Genomic DNA, 23,794 nt, shown 5'->3' on the forward strand with positions numbered 1-23,794 from the left:
AGATGGCCCGGGCCCAGACTTTGGGGTGCTCTGCCGGGTGGGCTTTCAGGGGGTCGTGTTGTCCCTTGGTAGGGAGCGAGGTGGGGAGGGGTCTCCCCTGTAGTCTTCTCTCAGTCCATCTCCCTCACTCTGGCCATACCAGAAAAATGGGGTTAACACTGGCCAGCCGGTCAGAACCATAGCATTTAGATTATAAACTGCTAGGAGCCCGAGTCTATAACTAGAAGGTTCCGGATCCCAGTGCTGACGGGGCTTGGGGACCACGCACTCCACCTTTCACCTGAAAGAGCAGAGACTGGGGCCTGAGGGAGAACTCCCTGCTCCAGGCCCGTGCTGGGAGGCCAAGATGGCGCACCATTCTCTCTGGGCCCCGCATGCCTCCCCTGCACAGCGCTGCCCCGGTGTTCTGGGCAGTCCCCAGAGACAGACTCCTGGTAACTGGTGGCCTCTGCGGTGGCCTCGCGCCCCGTCCAGCACTCTCAGAGCCGCCCTCCCTCTTCCATGCAGACCAGACGGAGGCAACAGGCTCCTTTAGCTGCACTCACTCAGAGGGGGACCAGGTGTCACCGGGAATGGGACCGTCACCAGCCAGGTACAGGTGACTGAGCTCTCCTCCCTGTTTTTCTCCTCCCGGCCCCGGCAGGTCACCAGGCTGCGGAGCGAGCTGGACATTGTCCGAGGAAACACGAAGGTCATGTCTGAGATGTTAACGGAGATGGTCCCGGGGCAGGAGGATTCATCCGACCTGGAGTTGCTGCAGGTGAGGGGGACCCCATCTTGTGGGAGCTCTGGGCCCGGGGAGGGGACACAGCAGTAAGAGGGGACACCTGCATCCATGCAGGTCCAGACTCAGCTTCACGCTTCCTGGAAACGGTCAGAGGCCAGTGCTAGGCTCTCTCTTTAGTATTTTCCTTAATAACATTTCTTTTCCTAATGATAAAATGCCAATCGCAGAATACATGCCCATCTAAAGAAAAAGGAAGTTCAAATACATTTTTTTAAGCCAGCATCCACAAATAACCACTGTCAATGCTTTGAAATATTTTCTTGCAGACTTTTTTCTGTGTTTATTTCAAATGTAGTTGAGATGAGATGATATCATGTGTATGATTTTGTGGGTTGCTTTGCTCCCTCAACATCCTCAGATGTCGTAAACGTTTGCAATGGGACTTCAGCCTGTTCTGTACACAGAGCCTTCTCGTCACGCCTCCCCCTAGACCAGGCTTCCCCAAACTACGGCCCGTGGGCCACATGCGGCCCCCTGAGGCCATTTATCCGGCCCCCCGCCACACTTTCGGAAGGGGCACCTCTCTCATTGGTGGTCAGTGAGAAGAGCACTGTATGTGGCAGCCCTCCAATGGTCTGAGGGACAGTGAACTGGCCTCCTGTGTAAAAAGTTTGGGGACCCCTGCCCTAGACCTTCCCCAGGCTGAGAGGAAGCTGATCCTGCCCTTTACAGCCGAGGATTCCCAGACCGATGGCGCTCCCTTTGTGATCTCCGAGGCCTTCCTGCCGCCTGGCCTCCTCCTCTGGACTCCTCCTCTGGCCTCCTCCTCTGGACTCCTTGCAGGCCCGAGAGCAGGGCTGGGAGGGTCCAGGAGCAGGGCTGGGAGGGGCCCAGGAGCAGGGCTGGGAGGGGTCCAGGAGCAGGGCTGGGAGGGGCCCAGGAGCAGGGCTGGGAGGGGTCCAGGAGCAGGGCTGGGAGGGCCCAGGAGCAGGGCTGGGAGGGCCCAGGAGCAGGGCTGGGAGGGGTCCAGGAGCAGGGCTGGGAGGGGTCCAGGAGCAGGGCTGGGAGGGGTCCAGGAGCAGGGCTGGGAGGGGTCCAGGAGCAGGGCTGGGAGGGGTCCAGGAGCAGGGCTGGGAGGGGCCCAGGAGCAGGGCTGGGAGGGTCCAGGAGCAGGGCTGGGAGGGGTCCAGGAGCAGGGCTGGGAGGGGCCCAGGAGCAGGGCTGGGAGGGGTCCAGGAGCAGGGCTGGGAGGGCCCAGGAGCAGGGTTGGGAGGGTCCAGGAGCAGGGCTGGCCTGCAGGGATGCCCTCAGATCAGAGCCGGAGAGCCTGCCTCAGACCCTGCCTCAGACCCGTGCCCCAGGCCAGCCGGCCCAGAACTAGCGACAGGTCTGCGCCACGCCATCTCAGACAGCTCCGCTCTCTGTGGAAGGTGACAGTGGCCCTGCCCTGAGAGGCAGCGGCCTCCTGAAGGGTGGACAGCGGGTGCACACACTCCCGCGTGCGGTCCTGTGCTGGCCTGGCGAGCTGGCGTGAGTGCCTCGTGGCGGGCCTGCTCTTGCTACTTCTGTCTGTCAGCGCCCAGAGTGAAGTGGTCAGTCTGGGCCCCGAGTGCCGCACCTCCAGTCTGACATCCCCGCAGCCTGAGAAAGCTCAGCTCCGATGGCCTGTCCCTCGGGAACGCGTGCAGCCGAGTGCTGCTCCTGGTCCTATGCTGTTCTCGTCACGCGCCCCTCATTCTCCAAAGCCATCTGCTCCTGGGGCTGAGGGAGGGCAGATGTCTGTTCTGGGCCTAACACCGAGCAGAGCCCTAGAGGCGCAGGGCAGCAGGGCCGAGATCCGTGCTCCGGAGGAACTCACGGCTCAGTGCAGGGACAGACAGGCGGCAGTTCCTCTGCATGGGACCCGCCGAGACAGCACGCTGCTCTGGAAGCAAGCGTGGGGCCCTCTGCCAGCCCAGGCTAGGAGGCCTGAGCGCCCGCCCTGGTCCCCAGACCTCACTGGGGGGCCTGCAGCAGACCAGGCTAGGAGGCCTGAGCGCCCGCCCTGGTTCCCAGACCTCACTGGGGGGCCTGCAGCAGACCAGGCTAGGAGGCCTGAGCGCCCGCCCTGGTCCCCAGACCTCACTGGGGGGCCTGCAGCAGACCAGGCTAGGAGGCCTGAGTGCCCGCCCTGGTCCCCAGACCTCACTGGGGGGCCTGCAGCAGACCAGGCTAGGAGGCCTGAGCGCCCGCCCTGGTCCCCAGACCTCACTGGGGGGCCTGCAGCAGACCAGGCTAGGAGGCCTGAGCGCCTGCCCTGGTCCCCAGACCTCACTGGGGGGCCTGCAGCAGACCAGGCTAGGAGGCCTGAGTGCCTGCCCTGGTCCCCAGACCTCACTGGGGGGCCTGCAGCAGACCAGGCTTCCTCCGGCGAGCCGGTGCAGGTCCCCGGGCCACACTCCATGGGACCCAGCGTCCCATCAATGCGTCACTGACCTCCACTCCCGGTCGGGGGGTGGGGACGGCGGGGGAGGTCCTTCCAGGCATTGCCCGAGGCACCGGAATCGCAGATCCGTCCAGAAACAGTACAGAAACAAGGGCTTCTTGAGGCAGCTCTGTGCTGTGTCAGCATCAGAATTCCTGCTGACAAGGGGTTTGCAGTGGACAGAGCCGAGCTCCTGGCAGCGGGGGGAAGGCTGAACAAAGCCAACATGCTTCCCGACAGCCAGAGCAGACCCAGACAGCGAGAACACTCTGTGCGTGCATGTGTGTGCGTGTGTGTGCGTGTGTGTGTGTGTGTGTGTGTGTGTGTGTTTTAAAACAGGCCCATCAGCCAAGACAAACAGAACCTAATCTCCTGGCGTCAGCTCACAGTTTTCAAAAATAGGTTGCTTCCCATGACGTTTTCCTTCCCTCTGTTTTGTTCCAACTCTGAGCCTACCAGCCCTCCCTGTTATCTTATAAATCAAACAGAGAAAGAACAGCTCTGAGTACCAGTGGGAGGCTGTCGTTTCAGCACGGAAGATTCAGGAGTCGGAGGCTCTGTGTGAACAGACAGGCTCCCCCGGATGCCGGATGCCGGCACACTCTTCAGTCACTCCTGACATCTCGCCTCTTCTTTCTTCCCCATCAATCAGAAGCTGGCCGGGCAGGGTCTCCCAAGGGTCAGGGCAAGACCAGACAGTGAGCCTTCCACATGGGAAAATGGCACAGTCTGCTCGGAAAGTGACACGATCAGAATGTGACCCGAGGACCCCTCCGTCGAGCTGGAGGGCAGCCAGACTGCTCAGAGGAGAGGCTGTCTGGAGCTCACAGTGCTGGCCAGCGCCATGGAAATAAACACTTTTGTCACCAACCCAGAGGCTCACGCCAACAAAAGCTGCTCCGTCTCCATGTAGATTGCTGGGCAGGAGGGAGGTGGAGGAAACGGGCAGAGAGGAAATGGATGCACTGGCGTGACAGACCGTAATTATGGGCGGCGTGTCCCGACTGCTCCCTGCGCCTCACAGCTCTCTCAGGTGCAGCCTCGCCACAGCCTGCAGAGCAGCATGGAAGCTTCTGGGAGAGCTGTTTGTCTGAGGACTCGGGGGGGGGGGTGCAGCTGGTGGCCGAGGGAGGCTGGGGCCGCTCCCTCCACTGTGCTGTCAGCGTAGCTGGACTGGGGGGGGGTAAGGCAGAACACCCAGCAGGGGCAGGGGCAGGAGCAGGAGCAGGGGCAGGGGCAGGGGCAGGGGCAGGGGCAGGGGCAGGGGCAGGGGCAGGGGCAGGGGCAGGAGCTCCTCTCAAGGTGGGGCGTGCAGCCGTGCTCTGCGTGCTGGGAGAGGCCTTCCAGGCGCCTGGTCCAGCTCCACCTGTGCACCTGCTCAGGGTCCCTCAAGAGCAGTTTGCCTGCCTTGTTTTTCTTAACACCCTGAGCAACAGGCTGTTCAGAGCAGCCCATGGAAGCATTTCCGTTTCCAGGTGGGCATGCTGGTTAGACTTTGGGAAGCAGCACAGCAGGACAGGACGAGCAAGGGCTGAGGGGTCGCTGGGGTCATGTCTGAGTCCAGCCACTGATGAGCTGGGTGACGCTTGGCAAGTCCCCTGTCCCTAGAAGCTTGGAGTACTCACTGCCACCAGGGAAGGTTTGGAAATCATCTATTTACAGTGCTAGCACAGAGTGGCACCAGCAAGTCAGCCACAAGTCAGAGCTTCTGTGGTTAGTACAGCACACCCAGCTGGAGCCAGTCTCCTCGTGACTGCTGCCTTGGTCTGTCTGTAACAACAGTGGGCAACAGTTCCTCTTTCACACGGTAGATCCTAAACTATCTGAAGACCACCTGTGGCCTAGTCTCTGCATGGTGCAGGTGTGGCTCTGGGCAGCCCTCCTTGCTGATGACCAGGCAGTTCTCAGCAGGAGACAAACATCATAAAACTGAGAGCTTCCTCGTGGGGCTGTTAAGCCATGTCCTCCCATCCTGTCAGGGCGCGTGGCCTGAGCGTTGAGGTTCTGCATCTATGTCTGCTGAAGTCCGTGCCTTGGCTGGACTATGAGGCCAATTTTTTGGACTCGAATGATCCTGATGCTGTCATTTGGTACCTTCTGTCTCTTTCACATTAACTTCTTTAGTTTTGTCTTCAATTAAGAACTTTTCATTAATTCGGTGATGCTAAAAATGGGTAGTCTACCTGGCCACCCACAGTGATGACAGGAACCTTCCTCCGTGCTCTTCTTCCAGGAGCAGGAGGTGGGTTTGCCCCTCCTGCTGCTTCCCTCTCACCTCTCCCTCCAGCGAGGCCAGGATGGCAGGACCGTCTTCTCTGGGGACACCTGGTTGGTTCGACAACTTCAGCTTCATTATTACCCCTTTCTCTTCAACTTAGAATCTCTTCTCCCACCCTGTCCTTTTCAGCTCTCGGACACAGATCTTCAAGACCTTACTCCATGCTCCTTAGAGCTTGGAGAAGGTTCAGAGGACGCCCGTAACAATGAGTAAGGCTGTTTTGAGAGGTGGGGGTGTGAGTGTCCCTTGAAGAGAAGATAAAGGCATTGGGAGTAGACAGAAAAGAGAAGATATTTAAAAGATGCTCTGATAGACGAAGGGCTTCTGCACAGAGAACAGTAACCAGTTGTTCTCGCTCTCTGTTGAGAGAACCAGACAAAGGTCCAAGTCTGAACTCTTCAGCGTTGGAGAAACGCCTGTTCCAGCGGTTGCCTGTGGGAAAGGGCACTGAGGAAGCCGTGGGCTCTCAGCGCCTTAGGACCGAGCAGAGTCGCTCTGTCTGAGGGGTTTGGAGGTGGAGGGAGGCAGAGCAAGGTCCCCCAGCTGCACCTGCCATGGTCCAGCCGAGGATAGCCCCACGGAGGCCATGCAGGTAGCTAGCTGGGGTTTGTGGTAGCAGAAATCTTCACATTCCGGTCCTCTTTTTGCCTTTGATCTCTTTGTCTTTTTCCTTACTGTTTAATTTTATTTTAAGACAGTAACTTAAAAGGTTAAAGCACAGAGTTGGTAAAACTTTCTCCGCAGAGACCTCTCCGAAGATTGCTGACTCAGAAGGCCCAGGCCAGACCCTCTGGGTGCTCCTCTGGGATCCGAGCTCAGGGGGCTCCCTGCCTGTGGGGCAGGGGCTCTTCCAGCCGTCCGTCACCCCAGCGGGAGGCAGTGGGGAGCTGGGCAGCTACTGCGAGGCTGAGGCCTGTGTTTCTGGTGCTTACAGTCCATGAGATCACTGCACCCTGTGTCCTTGGGTCTCAGTCCTCCTCCATGTCAGAGCTAGCAGAGGTCTCAGAAATCACCTCCCTTTTTCCGAACACTGTAAAATGTTGGGGTTATTTTTTTTGTGTTTTTTTTCAGAGACAGAGAGAGAGGAACAGACAGGCAGGAAGGGAGAGAGACGAGAAACATCAATTCTTCCTTGCGGTTCCTTAGTTGTTCATTGATTGCTTTCTCATATGTGCCTTGATCAGGGGGGCTACAGCAGACCAAGTGACCCCTTGCTCAAGCCAGTGATCTTGGGCTCAAGCTGGTGAGCCTTGCTCAAACCAGATGAGCCCGCGCTCAAGCTGGCGAGCTCGGGGTCTTGAACCTGAGCCCTCTGCGTCCCAGTCTGACACTCTATCCACTGCGCCACCACCCGGTCAGGCAAGTGTTGGAATTCTTACCTCCACAAGTCAAATCCTATAGAGAATTGAAACATTTCATATAGATAGAAACAGCCACTCCAGCTACTCTGGGTGGGGTGCCCCAACCCCCCTTCTCTGAAGGTAGAATGGTAGTCTTAGGAAAACCAAGAGTGAGAATCTGTTCCTAGAAAAACCCAAAAGGTCCAGACACTGGACTTGCTGTGCCTGTGGACCAAGACAGACCAACAGCACCATTCTGGCTGTGCAGAGGGCTGGCTGCAGGGTGACACCAAGCCCAAGGGCGCTGTTCCCGTACCAGACAGACAGAGCCCAAGGGCCCAGCAAGCCAGAGACTCTCCAAGTGAAGCTTTCATCGTTAGGGTGAACCAGACCCTTTTGTACCCAGCTGCCTAAATCTGGGTACCTTCTGTCTTGAAAAATACAGCTCTACTGGGGTGATTCTGGGCTGACCCACACGAACCAGGCTTCTCTTCTCTGCTGCCCCCACTCTCGGGGAAGGAGCCCCCCAGGCTGAGCAGCCGTGGAGGAGTGGCAGCAGAGGTAGTGTCCAGGCCTGGGTCTGGCTGGCCATGATCTACTTACTCAGCGATGGCTGGTCTGTTGAGGTCCCAACCTTGCTCCTACTTGGAGGATCAAGCCTAGGACACTCCTGCCCCTTTAGCAGTGACTCCCTAACGGTGTCCTAGGTCCCCTCATGCTGTTGCTGGGAGTGTGAGTAAACTGGCCTCATTTGTTTGAAGGTTCTTTCACTCTTACCAGTCAGTTTTCTAAATGGCCATGCACTTCCACTCAGAAATTCCAGTTCTCAGCATGTCCTCTGGAGGTGTGGCTCGAATGTCTAAGCGTGTATGTGTACAACTGCCCATTGCTGCGTTAAGCGGGTTGGCCAGGAACACAGACCACAACCTGAGGCCTCAAAATATGTATAGAAGACTGGTGCGAGACAATAGAACACACACAAAGGGATGAGCCAGTCTGTGTGAAGTGAGGGGCAGAGGTACATGGAGTACCCTATCGAAGAGAAAGCAGCTGCAAAGAGTCATGTCTTGGGCTTTACAAGTAGTTTGTACAGACGTGGCTTATGCATGCAGAGCCGTGTGTGTACACATCTGGGCACCTGCCTGTCTACTGGAAAAGAGCTGGCCTCCTCTGCGGTGAGCGAGGGGGCCTTCTGCTCTGCATTCTGTGCACATCTGGCTTGATGGACAAGGACGCAGCCCTTTCGTGACTTTTCCACAACAGTACACGGTTTCCCAGGGGCCGTGGGGCGTCACAGAAAGCCCAGCCGCAGGCTGCTGCAGTGTGTGTGTCCGCAGGAGCTGAACAGGACGTGCCGCGCCATGCAGCAGCGCATCGTGGAGCTCATCTCCCGCGTGTCCAACGAGGAGGTCACCGAGGAGCTGCTGCGCGTCAACGACGACCTCAACAACGTCTTCCTCCGATACGAGAGGTGGGGCACGCGCCTTCCTGCTCCCCCGGGAGAGGGCTTTCTTTCCTAAACACGGGGGAGAAAAGAGACGCTAGATCTGGAAAATAGTCATCAGAGGTGCTACTTTGTTCCCAGACGACAGGAAAAATGCTTCCCATCCTCCTGGGAGGACGGGATGGCAGCATTAGGCTCTGCCCTTTGTACGCCTCAGGCTGCTCTGCCTTCCTCACGCCCCCCAGCCCCAGGGGACGAGGACGGGGTGCACCTGGGGCTCCTGCACCTGCTCCTTTGAAGACCCTTTAAATCAGAAGAGGATCAAAGTGGGGAGGGACTCTACTAAGGAAGAAAGATTTTGTCTTTTCCATCTTTAAAAAAAGATTGTCCCTGTTTGCAACAGTGGGCAGGGTACCTGCTGCACAGGGGACACATTCACACACACACATACACTCACACACACACACACATACACTCACTCTCCCTCACACACACAACTCACACACAGTCACTCATACACACACCCTCACACACAACTCACAAGCACACACACTCGCACTCACATTCACACAACTAACACACACACTCACATACACTCACACACACAACTCACACACAGTCACTCATACACACACTCACCCTCACACAACTCACACACAACTCACACTCACATTCACACATACACACAGTCACTCACCCTCACACACACACACACACACTCACTTGCACTCACTCACACTCACACACATACTCCTTTCAGTTCTTTCTGCAGCCGAATCATTTGTGGGCTTGAGGTAACAAACTTGCAAATTCTTCTCCCTTTCCAAAGCCTCCCCCCAGAGTCCCCCCTCGTGCAGATGCAGTTCTCATTAGAGATAGCAGGATGGACAGTTCCCGTCCCATCACTCGGGCGGGTGCACCTCAGGCTGCCCTGAACCACCTTTCCCAGAGCTCCTGGGTCACCCAGTGGCAGCACCACTGACCTCAGCCGGGCCAGCCTGCTCCTAAGCTTAAGCCCCTAGTCCCCTGCAGGTTTGGGGTCCTGGCCCCTCCTGACTCATGGCGCTAGCGAAGGTCAGTATGACAGATACTTGCATTTGGGATCTTAGAGGGTGACTTATCTCGGTTTCAGCTGTGGCAGTAGAGAAGGGTGGCCCTGTGTCCACCTGGCACAGGAAGAAACCTCTGCAGGGAGAGCTGGGGCCACCAGGGATGTGCACTTAGAGAACGAGGGGACATGGGAGATGCCTTCATCCCAGCCTGAGACCTCTTGGTCTGGCCGTGTGGTTCCAGTCTTACATGGGCTTGACTTTTAACCCCTTAGACCCGTTCCAGGCCTCTCTAGAGCAGGATGACAGGACCTAGTGTGGGCATTTTCACCTGAGCCTGCCGGTCCCAGAGTGACCACAAGTTCTGAACCAAGGACTGAGGCCATCACCCTGCAGTGCCATGCCGGCTAGGTGCTGTGGCAAAGGTGCTTCAGGATTAGAATAGTTCAGATGTGTTAATACCCCTCCTGTAGACCGTGGCTGGGAAACACCACACAAGTCCTTAAAACCATCATCGTCACACACGTCCTAGCCAGGTTGTCCCTTGGGGAGTTCCCTGCGCGGGGGGGCCAGTGTGGAGCAGTGAGACCCTGGGAGTCTGGTTCTCGGTCCAGCTGGAGCAGGTCTCTGCCACCTGTTTGCCCGTGGCATTTGGGAGCTTGTAAATGCAGCAGTGGCCCCCACACACCCCTCACAATTGCCCTTCCACTTCCCACCTGGTGTGAACATGACGGGTGAAGAGAGATGAGGGTGTCTGCAGCTGCCCTGAGCCACATCCCATCCTCGGCCAGCCTGCAGCCAACAGGCTGGGCACAGAGGCTGGCCGGCAGCCTCTCTTGGGACCCTTCCGCAGGGCCAGAGGCCCGTGCCTGGCTTCCCCTTCCAGGTGCCTGCCCTGTGAAACAGGGCTTTGCCCCAGGTAAAATGGCTGGTCCAGCCTCTCCTCCGGGGACGAGAGGGGCGCCTGGGCCCAGAGTATGCGGGGATGACTGTGGGTACTTCCAGTGGCCTCCTGGGTGTGCCAGCCAACACCCTGCTCCCTCACCTAAGGGTGCCCGTGGGGGAGGCAGGGAGGCTGGTCCTTCTCCGGGGAGTGCCGCTCGGGGAAAGTGTGGTGAAGTGCATGTGTGAGTCCCCGCCCTTTAGCCCAAAGGGGGCCTGGCTGGTCTCCTTTCCTGAACCCGTCCCCAGAAACTCCACAGGACCAGTGAGCACCGTGGTGCCTGTTCGCCTCTCTCCTTACTCTGTGTTTTCTCCTCCTTTTAGGTTCGAACGGTACAGGTCGGGCCGATTGGTTCAAAATGCCAGTAATGGAGTAAGTATCCCTTCAGCGTTCTCTCGTCTCCGAAAGCCGGGAGCTGCTCGGCTTGCTCTCCCCTCTGTCTCAGAGCTGGGATTTCAATATGTGGCTCACTGGACAGCAGGCTCTGGCTGGTGGGCCGCTGAGGAGGAGCTAGCTGCCTGTCCCCGCGGGAGGGAGGGCGGCAAGCAGCCCCTGGCCTGTCCCGTGACGGGTGGGGGAGGAGCCAGAGGGCGGGGCTCACAGACGGCCAGCCCACGGCACACCTGCTCTCAGGGTGAGGGGCCCTGCACGGCCTGTGTTGGTGCAGCAGCGCCACCCTGCACGGGGCCTGCTGGCTTTGACCTTGGAGACCGGCTCAGGGCTCTGTCACTCACTGCCACCTCGTGCTCTGACAGGTTCTGAGCGAAGTGACCGAAGACAACTTGATAGACCTGGGACCTGGCTCTCCGGCTGTGGTGAGCCCGATGGTGGGGAACATGGCACCCCCATCCTCCCTCTCATCCCAGCTCGCTGGCTTGGGTGAGTGTCCCACGGGGCGGAAAGGACCTCCTTTGTGGGCCACCTCTCGGTGGGGGGTCTGGGCTGAGGCCCCCTTTGCCCTTTGTGGGAAGGCCTGAAGAGCACTGTGTGGGGAGTCCATGCTGAAGTGTATTCCCGAGTCCTGGCTAACTGTGCACCTTCACTCAGCTCACTGCGTGTTTCCCTGAACTCAAAACTTATGCCTGGGTGGGGAGCAGGGGCTGGAGGAGGTCCAGGAAGTGGAAGCTGTTTGCCTTTTTTTTTTTTTTTTTGCATTTTTCTGAAGCTGGAAACAGGCAGAGACAGTCAGACAGACTCCCACATGCGCCCGACCGGGATCCACCCGGCATGCCCACCAGGGGGCGACGCTCTGCCCACCAGGGGGCGATGCTCTGCCCCTCCGGGGCGTCGCTCTGTTGTGACCAGAGCCACTCTAGCACCTGAGGCAGAGGCCACAGAGCCATCCCCAGCGCCTGGGCCATTTTTGCTCCAATGGAGCCTTGGCTGTGGGAGGGGAAGAGAGAGACAGAGAGGAAAGCGCGGCGGAGGGGTGGAGAAGCAAATGGGCGCTTCTCCTGTGTGCCCTGGCCGGGAATCGAACCCGGGTCCTTCGCACGCCAGGCCGACACTCTACCGCTGAGCCAACCGGCCAGGGCGCTGTTTGCCTTTTGAAGCGAGGCGGCTGCCGTGTTTTATCTGGACTGTCGCTTGTGGTTGAAGTGATTTCCTTCTCAATATCAGCGATGCCGAGGGCGGCAAGTGGGTTCCAGCTCATTGGCTGCTTGGGACACAGGCCTGAGAAGGGTGCTGGAGGCAGGTCCGGGCTGGAAGACGGGTCTGGGATTGACGGGGACGCTTGCCCCTGGCTTCGCAACAGGGAGAGATGGCAAGGACGTACTGCTGTCCTTGAACTAACATCTATTGTCTGACACCTGAGCGAGGAAACACGGCTCTCCCACAGCTCACTCAGGGTGGAGGGTGTGTGGCTCCAGGTAGGCAGGCACGCAGCACGGTGCCCGCTTCCAACAGGACGTAATACTGAAGGTGATTCTCCTGCCTCCTTATTTCTTAACATGTCTCTTTCTACCTTCATTTCATTTCACTTGAGTTGTGCTTTATTTCTGGCTCTTGAGTATCTTATACTTGTAGCTTCCGTTTCTCATCCAAAACAGGTTCCTCTGCCTCAGCCCATCTGGCCTGCGGCCACTGGGTTTAACAGCCAGCATTCAGATTGGGTTATGCTGCCTCCTTTCCTTGGGAAGGTCTGATGTTTCTTCCCCGCTCCTTTTCCCTGGCAGCTGCAGCTTTCCAGCAGCCCCCTTGCACTAAGCCCTCTCCGAGCCCTGTGCTTCCGGGCCCTGTGCTTGCTCACGGCACACACCCTGTGCTTCTGGACCTGTCTCTTCCCCCTTCTCCCCAGGCAGAGTCCGCTTGTCCTTAAAGACCGATTCTTATGTCAGTGTTGAGTCTCTTCTGCAGTCGCAAGCTAAGTGCCACTGTTGTCCATCTCTCTCCCGTCTACTCTGAGTGCTCCTGAGACCAAGGACACACCAGACTCCATCTGGTCCAGGCAGGGTCTGGTTCTGAACATGGTGGGCAGCTGCACGATAGTTGTCAAAGAACCAGATGGCCCAGGTCCTGAGACGTTGCAATTGAGCTGATGAGGAGCCCTCTGTCCCCAGGGCATGATGGGACATCTGTGGGGCGCTGGCCCCGGACCCCCTCCTCACTGCCGTTCCTTCGTGGTGACTTTCCTTGCTGTGCACAGCTTGGGGGTCAGCGGCTGTTCTCACTCTGTCCGGGCCCCGCCCAAGGCTCCTCTTGCACTGGTGGCCTGGGCGTGGTGAGGAGAGTGTCCCGACGTTGGGGCTGCCGTTAAGTCCACGAGCGATCCACACTTAGCTCTCGCCTCCCCCTTGTTCCTTCTGTCACCACAGACTTGGGGGCAGAGAGCGTCAGCGGCACCCTCAGCTCCCTGCAGCAGTGCCACCCTCGTGACGGCTTCGACACGCTCGCCCAGACGAGAGGGAGCTCCCTGGCCGAGCAGCGCAAGACGTATGTGGGGACCGTCCCGGTGGCTCTGGGAAGATGCTGGGGGAGGGTTGGTCCAGGCCTGGTCCCGGGCCAACACAAAGAGGCCTTTTATTTACCAAGTCTGGGGCTGCCAAGAACTTTGAAAGATGGCTGTGAGGACTTGGCAGGAGACTCAGATGTTGAACGCACGCCAGCCGCCGCCTGCCTTGGGGTCAGCTGTAGTTGGATTTCTCCCGTCAGTCACGAGAGAGTGCCCTGCCCTTTGCTTCCTGTGCTGCTGCCGCGGGAGCCTCGTCTGCAGGAGGAGCTGGGGGCTGGGCGTGCGGGCAGGCAGGGTCGACCTGGTCCCTAGCAGCAAGGCGCCCCTGCCCAGGAGCACTCCTCCTGGGCTCTCGAGAGCAGCGTTGGGCAGGGTGAACCATATGGAATTGGGAGAGTTTATTACAAAACAGACAATTCCACGCATCTCAGGGAGGCACTGGAACAGGCTGTGGGCTTTCTGTTCAGCCTGTAGGCGGGTGAAGAACACTTTTCCCAACCTTTCCCAGGGCCTTGGGGACTCAGCGTCTTGCTGCATTTAGCGCTCTGAGTCCCGAGCTGCAGAATCGTCAGGTTGACCAGAAACCCAGGGCCACATGCACCCTTGACCAGCAGGACCCACCCAGCAAGCCCCCTTCAGGGCAATGCTTTGCCCATCTGGGGCCACTGCTCCATTGCTTGGCAACTGAGCTATTTCAGGACCTGAGGCGAGGCCATGCAGTCATCCTCAGATCCTGGGCCAACTTGCTCGAACCATTCGAGCCTTGGCTGCGGGAGGAGAAGAGAGAGAGAGAGATAAAGGAGAGGGGGAAGGTGGAGAAGCAGATGGGCGCTTCTCCTGTGTGCCCTGACCAGGAACCGAACCTGGGATTTCCAAACACCGGGCCGACACTTTACTGCTGAGCCAACTGGCCAGGGCTTGAGGCAGCCACTTTTAAAGTAAGAAGTAGTAATACTTTGCCTTTAGCTCACCTCTCCCACTGGGCAGTCTCCGAGCACTTCTGATCCCGTCACTGAGCTGTAGAGATGCCCTAATACAGCTCCTGAGAGTCCGGCTGAGGCCCCAGAGGAAATGCAGTGCTGACCCAGTACTGGACCCCAGGCGGGGCCCCCAGCTCAGTGGCCGTTGGACAACACGCCAGGGCTGCGTGTGAGGGAGGGGCCGTGGGTGGAATGGTCACAGGTCCCCCCCCCTACCGTGTGACCGCCGGGGGGGGGGGGAGGACGACTAACTCTGCTGGTGCTGCTCTGTCTCCAGGGTAACTGAGGATCCCCAGGCTGTAGGACATGCTTCTGCCCCAGACAGTCGGAAACAGAGCTCCGAAGTGGTAGGTCTTAACCCCCTTTCCTGCCTGGAGTCCTGTGGAGGGACAGTCGAGCAGTGTGGTCCAGCTGGCTCGATAATGAAGCGGAAGCTGGCTTGCATGGCGGGCGGGATACACTGGGAAAGGCTGGGATGCGGACACTGTTATCTCACCGAGTCCTTCCCACGGCTTGTGAGTGACAGCCCGGTCAGCTTTCCCATGATGTCCAAGAGGAAGCCAGCCCAGGGAGGGCGCCACGTTTGAGCACCCGGCACGCAGACAGTGAGCAGGGGTCCCCCCTGTGGGGTCTGGCTCCAGGACCCTCTTCCTGCCTGGTGTCCCCGAGCTCCCGGGCACAGGCTCCCTGTAGCCAGTGTCGGTACGCTGGGCAGGCCGGGCTCTGACAAAGCGGTGGCCCTTGCACGGAGGGCGATGCTGGCCGGAACCACATCTTCTGCCGGTCACTTGCTGCTGGCCCAGAGGACCGGCACCAGCCTCGTTAGGAGGCGGCCGACGTCGGGGTGTTTGGGAAGCTGGGGCAGAAGGCAGGGGAGGAGCAGTGGGGTGGTGGCCGGGCGGCTGTGCCCCCCGGCGCCTGCTCTGGAAGCACCAGAGCTGAAGGCACTCTGCTGGGGAAGACCGCGCCTGCCAGGGCCCCGGACGCACCCTGGTTTCCGTGGGAGTCAGCTTATCGCAGGCGAGGGTCAGTGACTGTTCTCCCTTTGCCTAAGTGTGTCTGTGGCTGTGTGCAGGGGCAGGGCAGGGTGGGGCGGGGCCTAAAGGGGCAGTGCCCCTCTGCCCACTGGATGGGGCGGTCTCTCCCCTGGTGCCAGACTGGGGCCTCCTGCAGCCGCTGTCCAGAGGGGCGCTGGCAGGCAGCATGCTGCTGCTGGCTGTGCCGGGTGGGAAGGGACTCCTCCTCCTGACACAGCCGGATCGCAGGGCTGTGCCTCCCCCGCACTGGCCACCAGGGGGCACAGAAGAGCCGCCCCGCCGCCTTGGGCTCTCAGTGCCCGCCTTTCCACAGAAGGGTGGGTGGGCGGTGCCACTTGTACCCAAGACTGGGACTCCAGAGTCTATGCAGTTGTCACGGTTCTGTTCCCCCCTTTCTCAGAGTGCACCCCACCTGATTCAGGGGGGTGTTTGGGAGCGGGGCTGAAGGCTCGCCAGCACGCTGCTGAGTGAGGCTGTCCCTTCCTCGTGGGCCCCTGCTCTGGCCTGCAGCCCTGTCCCTCGACCAGGCTGACCGGTTTGCTTCCCAGTCTGTCTCCAGGGCCTGCCCTGTCCATGCCAACGCGCGGTCACTGCTCCTTTGCCATTATCAGTGGCCACGCCTGGGTCCAAGGGAAGGAGATGTGGCCAGCCTCCCACCCTTCACCCTGTGGGTACGTGGCCCGGCCGGTCTCTGGTTTCAAAGGTCTTGATGACTCCAGCATGTTTTCCACACGATGACAGACAGACTGCTTCTCATGTCCTGCTTAATGAGGCTGTGCAGGGAATAGGGCTCGTGTTAGCTGTGCGTCTGTGTGCAACTGTGTGCACGTCTGTTTGTGCATGTGTATCTGTGTGTGTATGCGTGTGTGTCTGTGTGTGGATGAGTCCATGTCTGTGTGTGTCTTTGTATATCTTTGTCCCTGGGTCTGTGTCTCTCTGTGTGGGTCTGTGTGTCTGTCCCTGTGTGTCTGTCTGTGCCTGTGTCTCTGTGTGTCTGTGTATCTGTGTGTCTCTTTGTGTCTGTCTGTATCTCTGTGTCTCTGTGTGTCTGTGTCTCTGTGTCTCTGTATCTCTGTGTGTCTATGTCTCTGTATCTCTGTGTCTCTGTGTGTATCTGTGTCTCTGTGTGTCTGTGTCTCTGTGTCTCTGTATCTCTGTGTGTCTGTGTCTCTGTGTCTCTGTATCTCTGTGTGTCTGTCTCTGTCTGTCTGTGTCTCTGTGTCTGTGTGTCTGTGTCTCTGTGTCTCTGTATCTCTGTGTGTCTGTGTCTCTGTATCTCTGTGTGTCTATGTCTCTGTATCTCTGTGTCTCTGTGTTTATCTGTGTCTCTGTGTGTCTGTGTCTCTGTGTCTCTGTATCTCTGTGTGTCTGTCTCTGTGTGTCTGTGTCTCTGTGTCTGTGTCTCTGTGTGTCTGTGTGTCTGTGTCTGTGTGTCTATGTCTCTGTGTGTCTGTGTCTCTGTGTGTCTGTGTGTCTGTGTCTCTGTATCTCTGTGTGTCTATGTCTCTGTGTGTCTGTGTCTCTGTGTGTCTGTGTCTCTGTGTGTCTATGTCTCTGTGTGTCTGTGTCTCTGTGTGTCTGTGTCTCTGTGTGTCTGTGTGTCTGTGTCTGTGTGTCTGTATCTCTGTGTGTCTGTGTGTCTGTGTCTGTCTGTGTCTCTGTGTGTCTGTGTCTGTGTTTCTGTGTCTCTGTGTGTCTGTGTCTCTGTGTGTCTGTGTCTCTGTGTGTCTGTGTCTCTGTGTCTGTGTGTCTGTGTCTGTGTGTCTATGTCTCTGTGTGTCTGTGTCTCTGTGTGTCTGTGTCTCTGTGTGTCTCTTTGTGTCTGTCTGTATCTCTGTGTGTCTGTGTGTCTGTGTCTCTGTATCTCTGTGTGTCTATGTCTCTGTGTGTCTGTGTCTCTGTGTGTCTGTGTCTCTGTGTGTCTGTGTCTCTGTGTGTCTGTGTGTCTGTGTCTCTGTGTGTCTGTCTGTGTCTCTGTGTGTCTGTGTCTGTGTTTCTGTGTCTCTGTATCTCTGTGTGTCTGTTTGTGTGTCTGTCTGTGTGTCTGTGTCCGTATCTGCGCTCACACACTGATTCGCATGCACCTTCAGGCCAGCACTTCAGGTGACGTGGCTCCAGGTACTAAGTCACACAGGCCTGGAGATGAAAACTGGGTCACGGGAGAAAGTAAGAACACAGCAAGGGGTGGGGGGCTGTATGGCCGCACCCCAAGTGAAACTGAGTCAGTTGTCTTAACTTTAAATACTGTTATCATTTTAAAAAAGGTAACATACCCAAATTCAGAGTTTAAGCTAAGAGTGTGGAAAAAGAAAACGCAGGTTACTGAGGAGGAAAAAGGGAAGAAAAAGTAATAAGTTAGAAAAAATAGAAACGACATTGTGAAAGTAGGCTCTTCGATAAACTGACCCTTTGCCGACCCTGGGAGTCCTAATGGGGAGAAACAGCCCTGGGTGGTCTCTGACTCAGAGATTTCCCAAGGGGGCGGGAACAGTGGGCCTGAGTGTATGTTACCCTGATGAGATTCTTGGTCACAAAACTTCTGTCTTCCAGGTAGGTAAAGGGGACATGAGGGGAGGGGGCATTGGGTCCCATCCCCTTGTGTGACGAATGGTCACCTCAGGACGGAGCTTCTCTGTCTCCATGACACTGTCTATACTGTTGCTTCCTTCTCATGGGTCTTGCTGTGACTTTTCTTTCTGAGACGTTTCTGTCCTCCGTCCAGAAGAGAGTTAAAGGTGGGCACTCTGACCTGGAGCCCATAGACAGCTGGCTCATAACCCAAGGAATGGTGAGAGGTCACTAGCTGAGCAGAGCTCCTTGTCCACCCCAGCGCTTACCTGTGTCACCTGCTGAGCCCTTGTGAGTCAGACAGTACAAGGCCATTCTCCCCTTTGGACTGGGTGCCAAATTTTCTCCTCCTGTCTGTAATCTCCATAAGCTGTGGACTTCCAGCCCCATAGAACACCTCCTCTGGTTTTCTGCTGAGGTCCATGGCCCTGGGCCGTGAGGGTCAGGGGTCAGGAGGGCCCCTTCCTTCCTGCTACTGCCTGGAGCTCAGCAGTCCCCGTGTTCCAGGGTGAGCACAGGTTAGTGTGGCTTTTGCTTCTAAGGAAGAGACTCAGAGTATCTGCCCAGCTGCTGAAGCCCCTGCAGCCTGTGAATTTGACAGTTCTGGGCTGATGGGTTCTACTGAGCTACAGTCTCGTCCTTATTTGTGCCCATTATGTCCCCCAGAAGGACCCGAGACCTCGTACAGAAACACAGACACAAGAGGAGCAGAATAAAAGCAGACAGCCCGGCCAAGTTTAATGTCGTGAATGCAGCTGGTTCTCGAGAAGCAGAGCTTTTGGGCACAGAGACCTGGGAGGGTCTCCTGCCTCTTCTGACCAGGAGCCCTGAGCCCGGTGCAGGGGGGGAGGGAGAGCTCGCCCCAGGGAGGTCCGGCCCACAGTGAGCGCCTCTAGCAGATCAGAGCCCCATGTGCCTGTGGCACGCTGGGGTGGGAGAGGGTGCGGAGCAGGGGGGTGGGGAGAGCGTGGAGGCCCAGGCCCCTGCCCTGAGCTGGCCTGGGAGGCAGGCACGTACCGGGAAAGAAGCATAGCTGAGCCCCGGGGACCGTGCCCGGCGGTGGCCAGGCAGGGCCATCAGAACCCTGAGGCAGAGGGGTGTGCACCTGCCACCGGCTTGGAGCTGGCGGCCTTTGCGCAGCATGGTGGGGGGGGGGCATCTCCCTCCACTGGCCGAGCAGCGGGCACTCTGTCTGCACCAGCCCCCCACTGGCCGAGCAGCGGGCACTCTGTCTGCACCAGCCCCCCACTGGCCGAGCAGCGGGCACTCTGTCCGCACCAGCCCTCCACTGGCCGAGCAGCGGGCACTCTGTCTGCACCAGCCCCCCACTGGCCGAGCAGCGGGCACTCTGTCTGCACCAGCCCCCCACTGGCCAAGCAGCGGGCACTCTGTCCGCACCAGCCCCCACAGCCGTGCTTAGAGAAGCGGCTGCCTGAGCCCTCCCCTCTGCCACGTCAGGGACAGGCTGTGACTCTGGCCCACATGTGTGGGTGGCTGTAGGGCAGGACTCCTAGGAACCATGTTCACTCCATTGTCCAAGTTAGAAGGACCCGCTATGAGTCCTTGTGCCTATTAATCCTGCAAAATAAAAAAAGGACCCTGCCCACAAAAAAATTACCAAGTGTGGCCTTGGCAGCTGGTGGTGGTGCTGGCCTCTGCCCACAGAGGCCACCCCCCAACTGTCCTGTCTCCTCCTAGAGCTCCAGTCTCCGACTTCCCAGAAACAAGCCCAACTAACAGCTAACCTGGTACCTCACCCGCCTGACTGCAGTGTTTTTACTTTTAAACAACGTGCATTAATTGCTTTGCCTTACTTCCTGTAGCATAGAACCCCGAGTCTCCCCAAACCTCCTGGGTACAGATTCTTCACTTGGAAACTTTTTGTACTATCACGTGAGACCGAAGGGCTGGTGGCCCCGTCCTCACGCACAGTGGCTGCAGGAGCTGTGCAAGGGGACGCTCACAGCCTCTTTGGAAATAGCACAGCCAGCTCCAGAGAGGGCCCGGCAGGGCTGGGGGTCACACAGCAGTCAGGCAGGCTTCCTGGTGGGCTGGGCAGTGGGGGACGGACCCCTGCTCTCTGCGACTTCCAGCATCAGAGTTAACAGCAGGCTCAGTACCAGGTGAAGAGACACAGACCCTTCCCGAACCAGCCTGCCCAGAGCTGGTTTGTGCCTGCTGGCTCTCCCTTCCCACCGTCCCCAGCCTGTGGGCCTTCTCCTGGCTGTGATTAGAGAGCAGTGTCCTCCACACGCTGGGCACAGCCAGGAAACTGTCTGCCTGTGAATGCAGATAAGTCACAACCAGAACAGAAGGCTAGTAAAAGGAGTCTGCTGTTGCCCAAGTCCAGGGCTGGGGTGGGGTGTGGTGGGGGCGGGCTCTCGACTGGGACCTGGAGGACACAGCACGCCCCGAGTCACAGAGCACTGGCTGTGACTGAGCCAGCGGCGGCACCTCTTCCCTTAGGACAGGGGACCCGGCTCCTCCCTCAGCGGAGCTGTCCTCCCTGCAGCCACTGCTGTGGTCAGAATCCAGGGCTGGCCTCTGACAGTCCAGAGTTCTCCTTGGACTCTGAAGGATGATGGAAGGGTTCATCATTCCGTAGCTTCTGCTGAGCCAGCCCCGCCCGGCCCGTCCTCGGACAGACAGCTAGTTCGCCCCGGTCTCTGTGGGAAGGGCGTCCCGAGTAGCTGCTTTTCTTTCTCTCTCCACATTCTTTTCTTCTTTTCTGTATCCCTCCTCCAGCCCACTGTCTTTCAGATCCCTTGGACCAGCCTTTGGCTTGAATAATTACCCAAGAAGATGCTAGAACCATGGCAGGACAGAGCCTAGTCTCTTAGGGATGAGCTGGGCTGGCCCTCGTTTAATGGACAAGGGCCTGGGGACCTGCCCGAGGCCACAGGGCAGCAGCAGAGTCCAGTGCCCTCTTCCCTAGTCAGGACCGCGCCTTCCCTTCCGTCAGCCTGGGCAGGGAGCGTCCTCTTCCTCTCTCTGTGTCTCACCAGCCCGTCTCTAGAACAATGTGGGTGTGAGGTCTGTGTCTGATAGCACCGACATCGTTAGAAGGGACTTGGCCCTGGTGCCGGTGCTCACAGCACTGGCTTTGGAGGGTAGGAGGGTTGTAGGCTAAGGTGTGGTGCCCAGCCAGAAGCCAGTCAACCCCGCCTTCCGTGTGGGCTGTACTGCCAGCCCGCACCCCGGCCCCGCAGAGACTCCCGCCCGGAGGCCGAGTGCCTCTCACCCTGTGGGAGTCCATTCCAGTTTCTGACGTCCCTGGGTTTTTCCTCTTTTAACACCTGATGCTCCGTTTATTAAAAAGATTGATGTAAGCATCTGCACTGATGGCTTCAACCTCGACTCCCTGGCTCAGTCCTGGAAGTAATCTGCTTCACAAGCTCCTAAGGGCTGTGCAAGTCAGTGAGTCGCTTGTGGGTGGGTCCTCCTCTGACACTGGTACCGGGTCCTGGGCCCCAGCCCACAGACAGCTCTCCTTGCAGGGTCTCTCAAATCTGGGGTCCTCTCACTTTGAGACCCTCTTCCTCTGTGCCTCTGGCCAGGCCAGCGCACCCCCCCAGGTCTCGACGTGGTGGCTGTTATCCTGATAGGTGACTCGCCTCCTCTGGCTCCACGGGGTCCTTCCGCTGGCTTCCTGACCTGCGTGTCCCTCAGGAGAGCGGGCAGCGGTGGGTTGGGAGCAAGAGCAGCCGGACGCAGCTCAGCTGCAGCTGTGACTGCCTGTGTCTTCCCCAAAGAGCCGGGCCTGGGTTCTGAGTTTGGGAACAGACGCCCCAACTGGGAAGCTCAGGGATTCGGACCCATGGGCTGTGAGAGCTAGATGTCACTGAGCTATCACCCTGCTTCACAGAGGAGGAAACTGAGGCCAAGACTTGCCCAAGCCCCTGTCCCTCCTCCTGAGCTCCTGGGTGGAGACGAGGGCCCGGGGAGAAGCGGAGCACCAGGTCCTGCGTCAGTGAGCTGGGACCCAGCCAGCCCAGCAGTCAGCGACTCACGCACAGGGCCTGGGCCTCGCCCGGGGGGTCTCTGCAGGAGCACACTGCTTATTTGGAGAAGCTAGGAGGAAAAGTTCCCATGATCCAGCTTCAGGGGAATTTCAGGGGGTGTGGAGTCTCTCCACTGTCAGTGTTCGTTTCAGGACGTGTTGGTTCTCAAGATTAGTCCTCGAGGAAGAAAGCCTGGAGCATGACCCCTGGCCTCGAGGGACTTATTTTCGAACAGTAACACACAAAAAAATTAATGAGCAAAATCTGAAGGTTTAAGGCCCATGACCCCTTAGTGGCTTTCTCAGAATTTTGCACCACACTGAAGAGCTCTGTCCACAGCATTTCCGTTTTCCTAGGTGAACTAAAGCTGGGCAGAGAAAAAGCCCAGTGAGCCTCCCAACAGCTGCTGTTGGGTGTTTTCCTTCTGAAGATGCAGCTGGCTTTTCAAGCTTTAGCTTCGGGAACCTGGCCTGGCTGGCACCCTCACAGAGGCCTGGCATTCTGACTTCTGAGTGTCGAGATAATAAAACTGGCGTGTCCTGTCATGGGAGCGTGTCAAGGCAGAAGTCCCACCTGCAAGCATAGCATTAGCAGAGTGCAGCCGGCATCCTGACTGCTTTTTGTCGGTGGGGGAGGGGTGCCCCGGGCTGTCAGTGAGGCCACTGGGCAGTCGTGCCCTCCGGAGGGAGAACCCGACCTTCATCCCTAGGAGTCGTTTCAGGGCGATGGAACTCCTTGGTATTGTTTCATTCAAACCTTCTGAAGTCCTTAGTAATTCAAAGACATAAAGTGAGAACAGAGACTCTTACTAGTCTGACCCAGGCTGGCCTGAGCCCTCGGGCGAGTGTGTGACTGCCCACGCACACCCAGCTACCCACGTTCACCAGAGTGAGGAGCCTGCGGCCTCACTGAGTGGGCGTGTGCAGCACAGCAGGCGGTCAGGGGCACCTGCCCAGCGTGCTGGGGGTGCCAACATCCTTGCCCCCCACCCCCCAAACCCCGTCCCTGGCAGGGCCCCCTCGGGGAGTGGCTCCATCAGGGCAGGGCTGGTGGTGAGGAACCCTCGTCCTCCCGTGTGGAGGTCGTGCCGTGTCTTCAGTTGGGCACACGGAGAGGCAGTCCTCTTACTGCTGGTTTTAACTCTCTTCTTTGCCCTGGGCTGTGACCCTGGGGTGAAGCCAGCGACAGACTCGGCGCTGGCGACTTCCCTGGAATAGTGGGTTTGTGAGCCCCTGGGAGACAGTGCTCAACCCCAGGCTAGTTGGGCAGGCAGACAGCCTCGGTGAAGGCCAGTGAGCTCCTGCGTGTAGGCTGGGAGCCAGCGTTTCATTAGTGTGACTTCAAGAGGGTTTAAAGGTTACCTTTTCCTCTTGCCATGTTATCTCGGGTAGCAACTTAAATATCTGTTTCCAGCCAGGTGTGTTCTTCAGAACACGCCCCCAAGGTCCTTGGCTCGAGCTCCAGAGCGGGTATGCTCAGGTACCCGCGATGAGGCGTGTCTCCGTGTGGGGGGGCCCAGTCACCCGCTGGCCACCGCTCCCCATCTCAGCTGGACTCATTGACTGCGGAAGCACAGCCAGCCACTAAAGCTAGGAAGCAGGACAGGACCAAGGGAGCCATTGATGCAGACCAATCCCTTGTCCCAGCTAGTCTCCTGCAGACATACGAAGACTCAGCCCCTAAGTCTCTCTTGTTATGAAGCCTTTGTTTTGTTTCTGTTGGTGGTGAAATGTGCCCGCCTTCTGTAGGCCAGCCCCCCCCCCCCCCCATGCCTCTCTCCCACTCAGGGATGCACCAGGACGCATTTTGCAATATGATCGGTGAGCAGGCAGAGCCCTAATGGGCTCCCTCCCAGGGCTGGCTGCAATGCTGCCCAGCCGCCTGGACCCCTGCTCTGGACAGATGGCCACGGGGCCTCCCCAAGTGGCATCAGGGGCCCACTGGTGTCTCCTAGAGTCACCCAGCCCACCCCACCCCACCCCCTGGGACTGGGCTCGACAGCAGGTAGAC

General features: G+C 58.3%; 1 protein-coding gene across 17 annotated transcripts in view; it reads left to right on the forward strand.

Annotated features, from left to right (window-relative positions):
- The window catches only part of TOM1L2 (target of myb1 like 2 membrane trafficking protein), a 109,183-nt gene that overhangs the window by 77,824 nt on the left and 7,565 nt on the right, over positions 1-23,794 (forward strand). For 4 of the 17 annotated variants that reach the window (XM_066264435.1, XM_066264445.1, XM_066264441.1 and 1 more), the window contains exons 7-12: positions 644-760; positions 8,147-8,280; positions 10,569-10,617; positions 11,001-11,124; positions 13,062-13,192; positions 14,466-14,525. In XM_066264435.1, coding sequence (XP_066120532.1) covers positions 644-760; positions 8,147-8,280; positions 10,569-10,617; positions 11,001-11,124; positions 13,062-13,192; positions 14,466-14,525 — 615 coding nt within the window. Of the gene's footprint in view, positions 1-643; positions 761-8,146; positions 8,281-10,568; positions 10,618-11,000; positions 11,125-13,061; positions 13,193-14,455; positions 14,526-17,916; positions 18,004-23,794 lie in introns of all 17 variants that reach the window. The other 13 variants (XM_066264436.1, XM_066264446.1, XM_066264442.1 and 10 more) reach the window with 5 other exon arrangements.

The sequence above is a fragment of the Saccopteryx bilineata genome, chromosome 2 (assembly GCF_036850765.1).
Source record: "Saccopteryx bilineata isolate mSacBil1 chromosome 2, mSacBil1_pri_phased_curated, whole genome shotgun sequence".
NCBI classification, from domain to species: Eukaryota; Metazoa; Chordata; class Mammalia; order Chiroptera; family Emballonuridae; genus Saccopteryx; species Saccopteryx bilineata.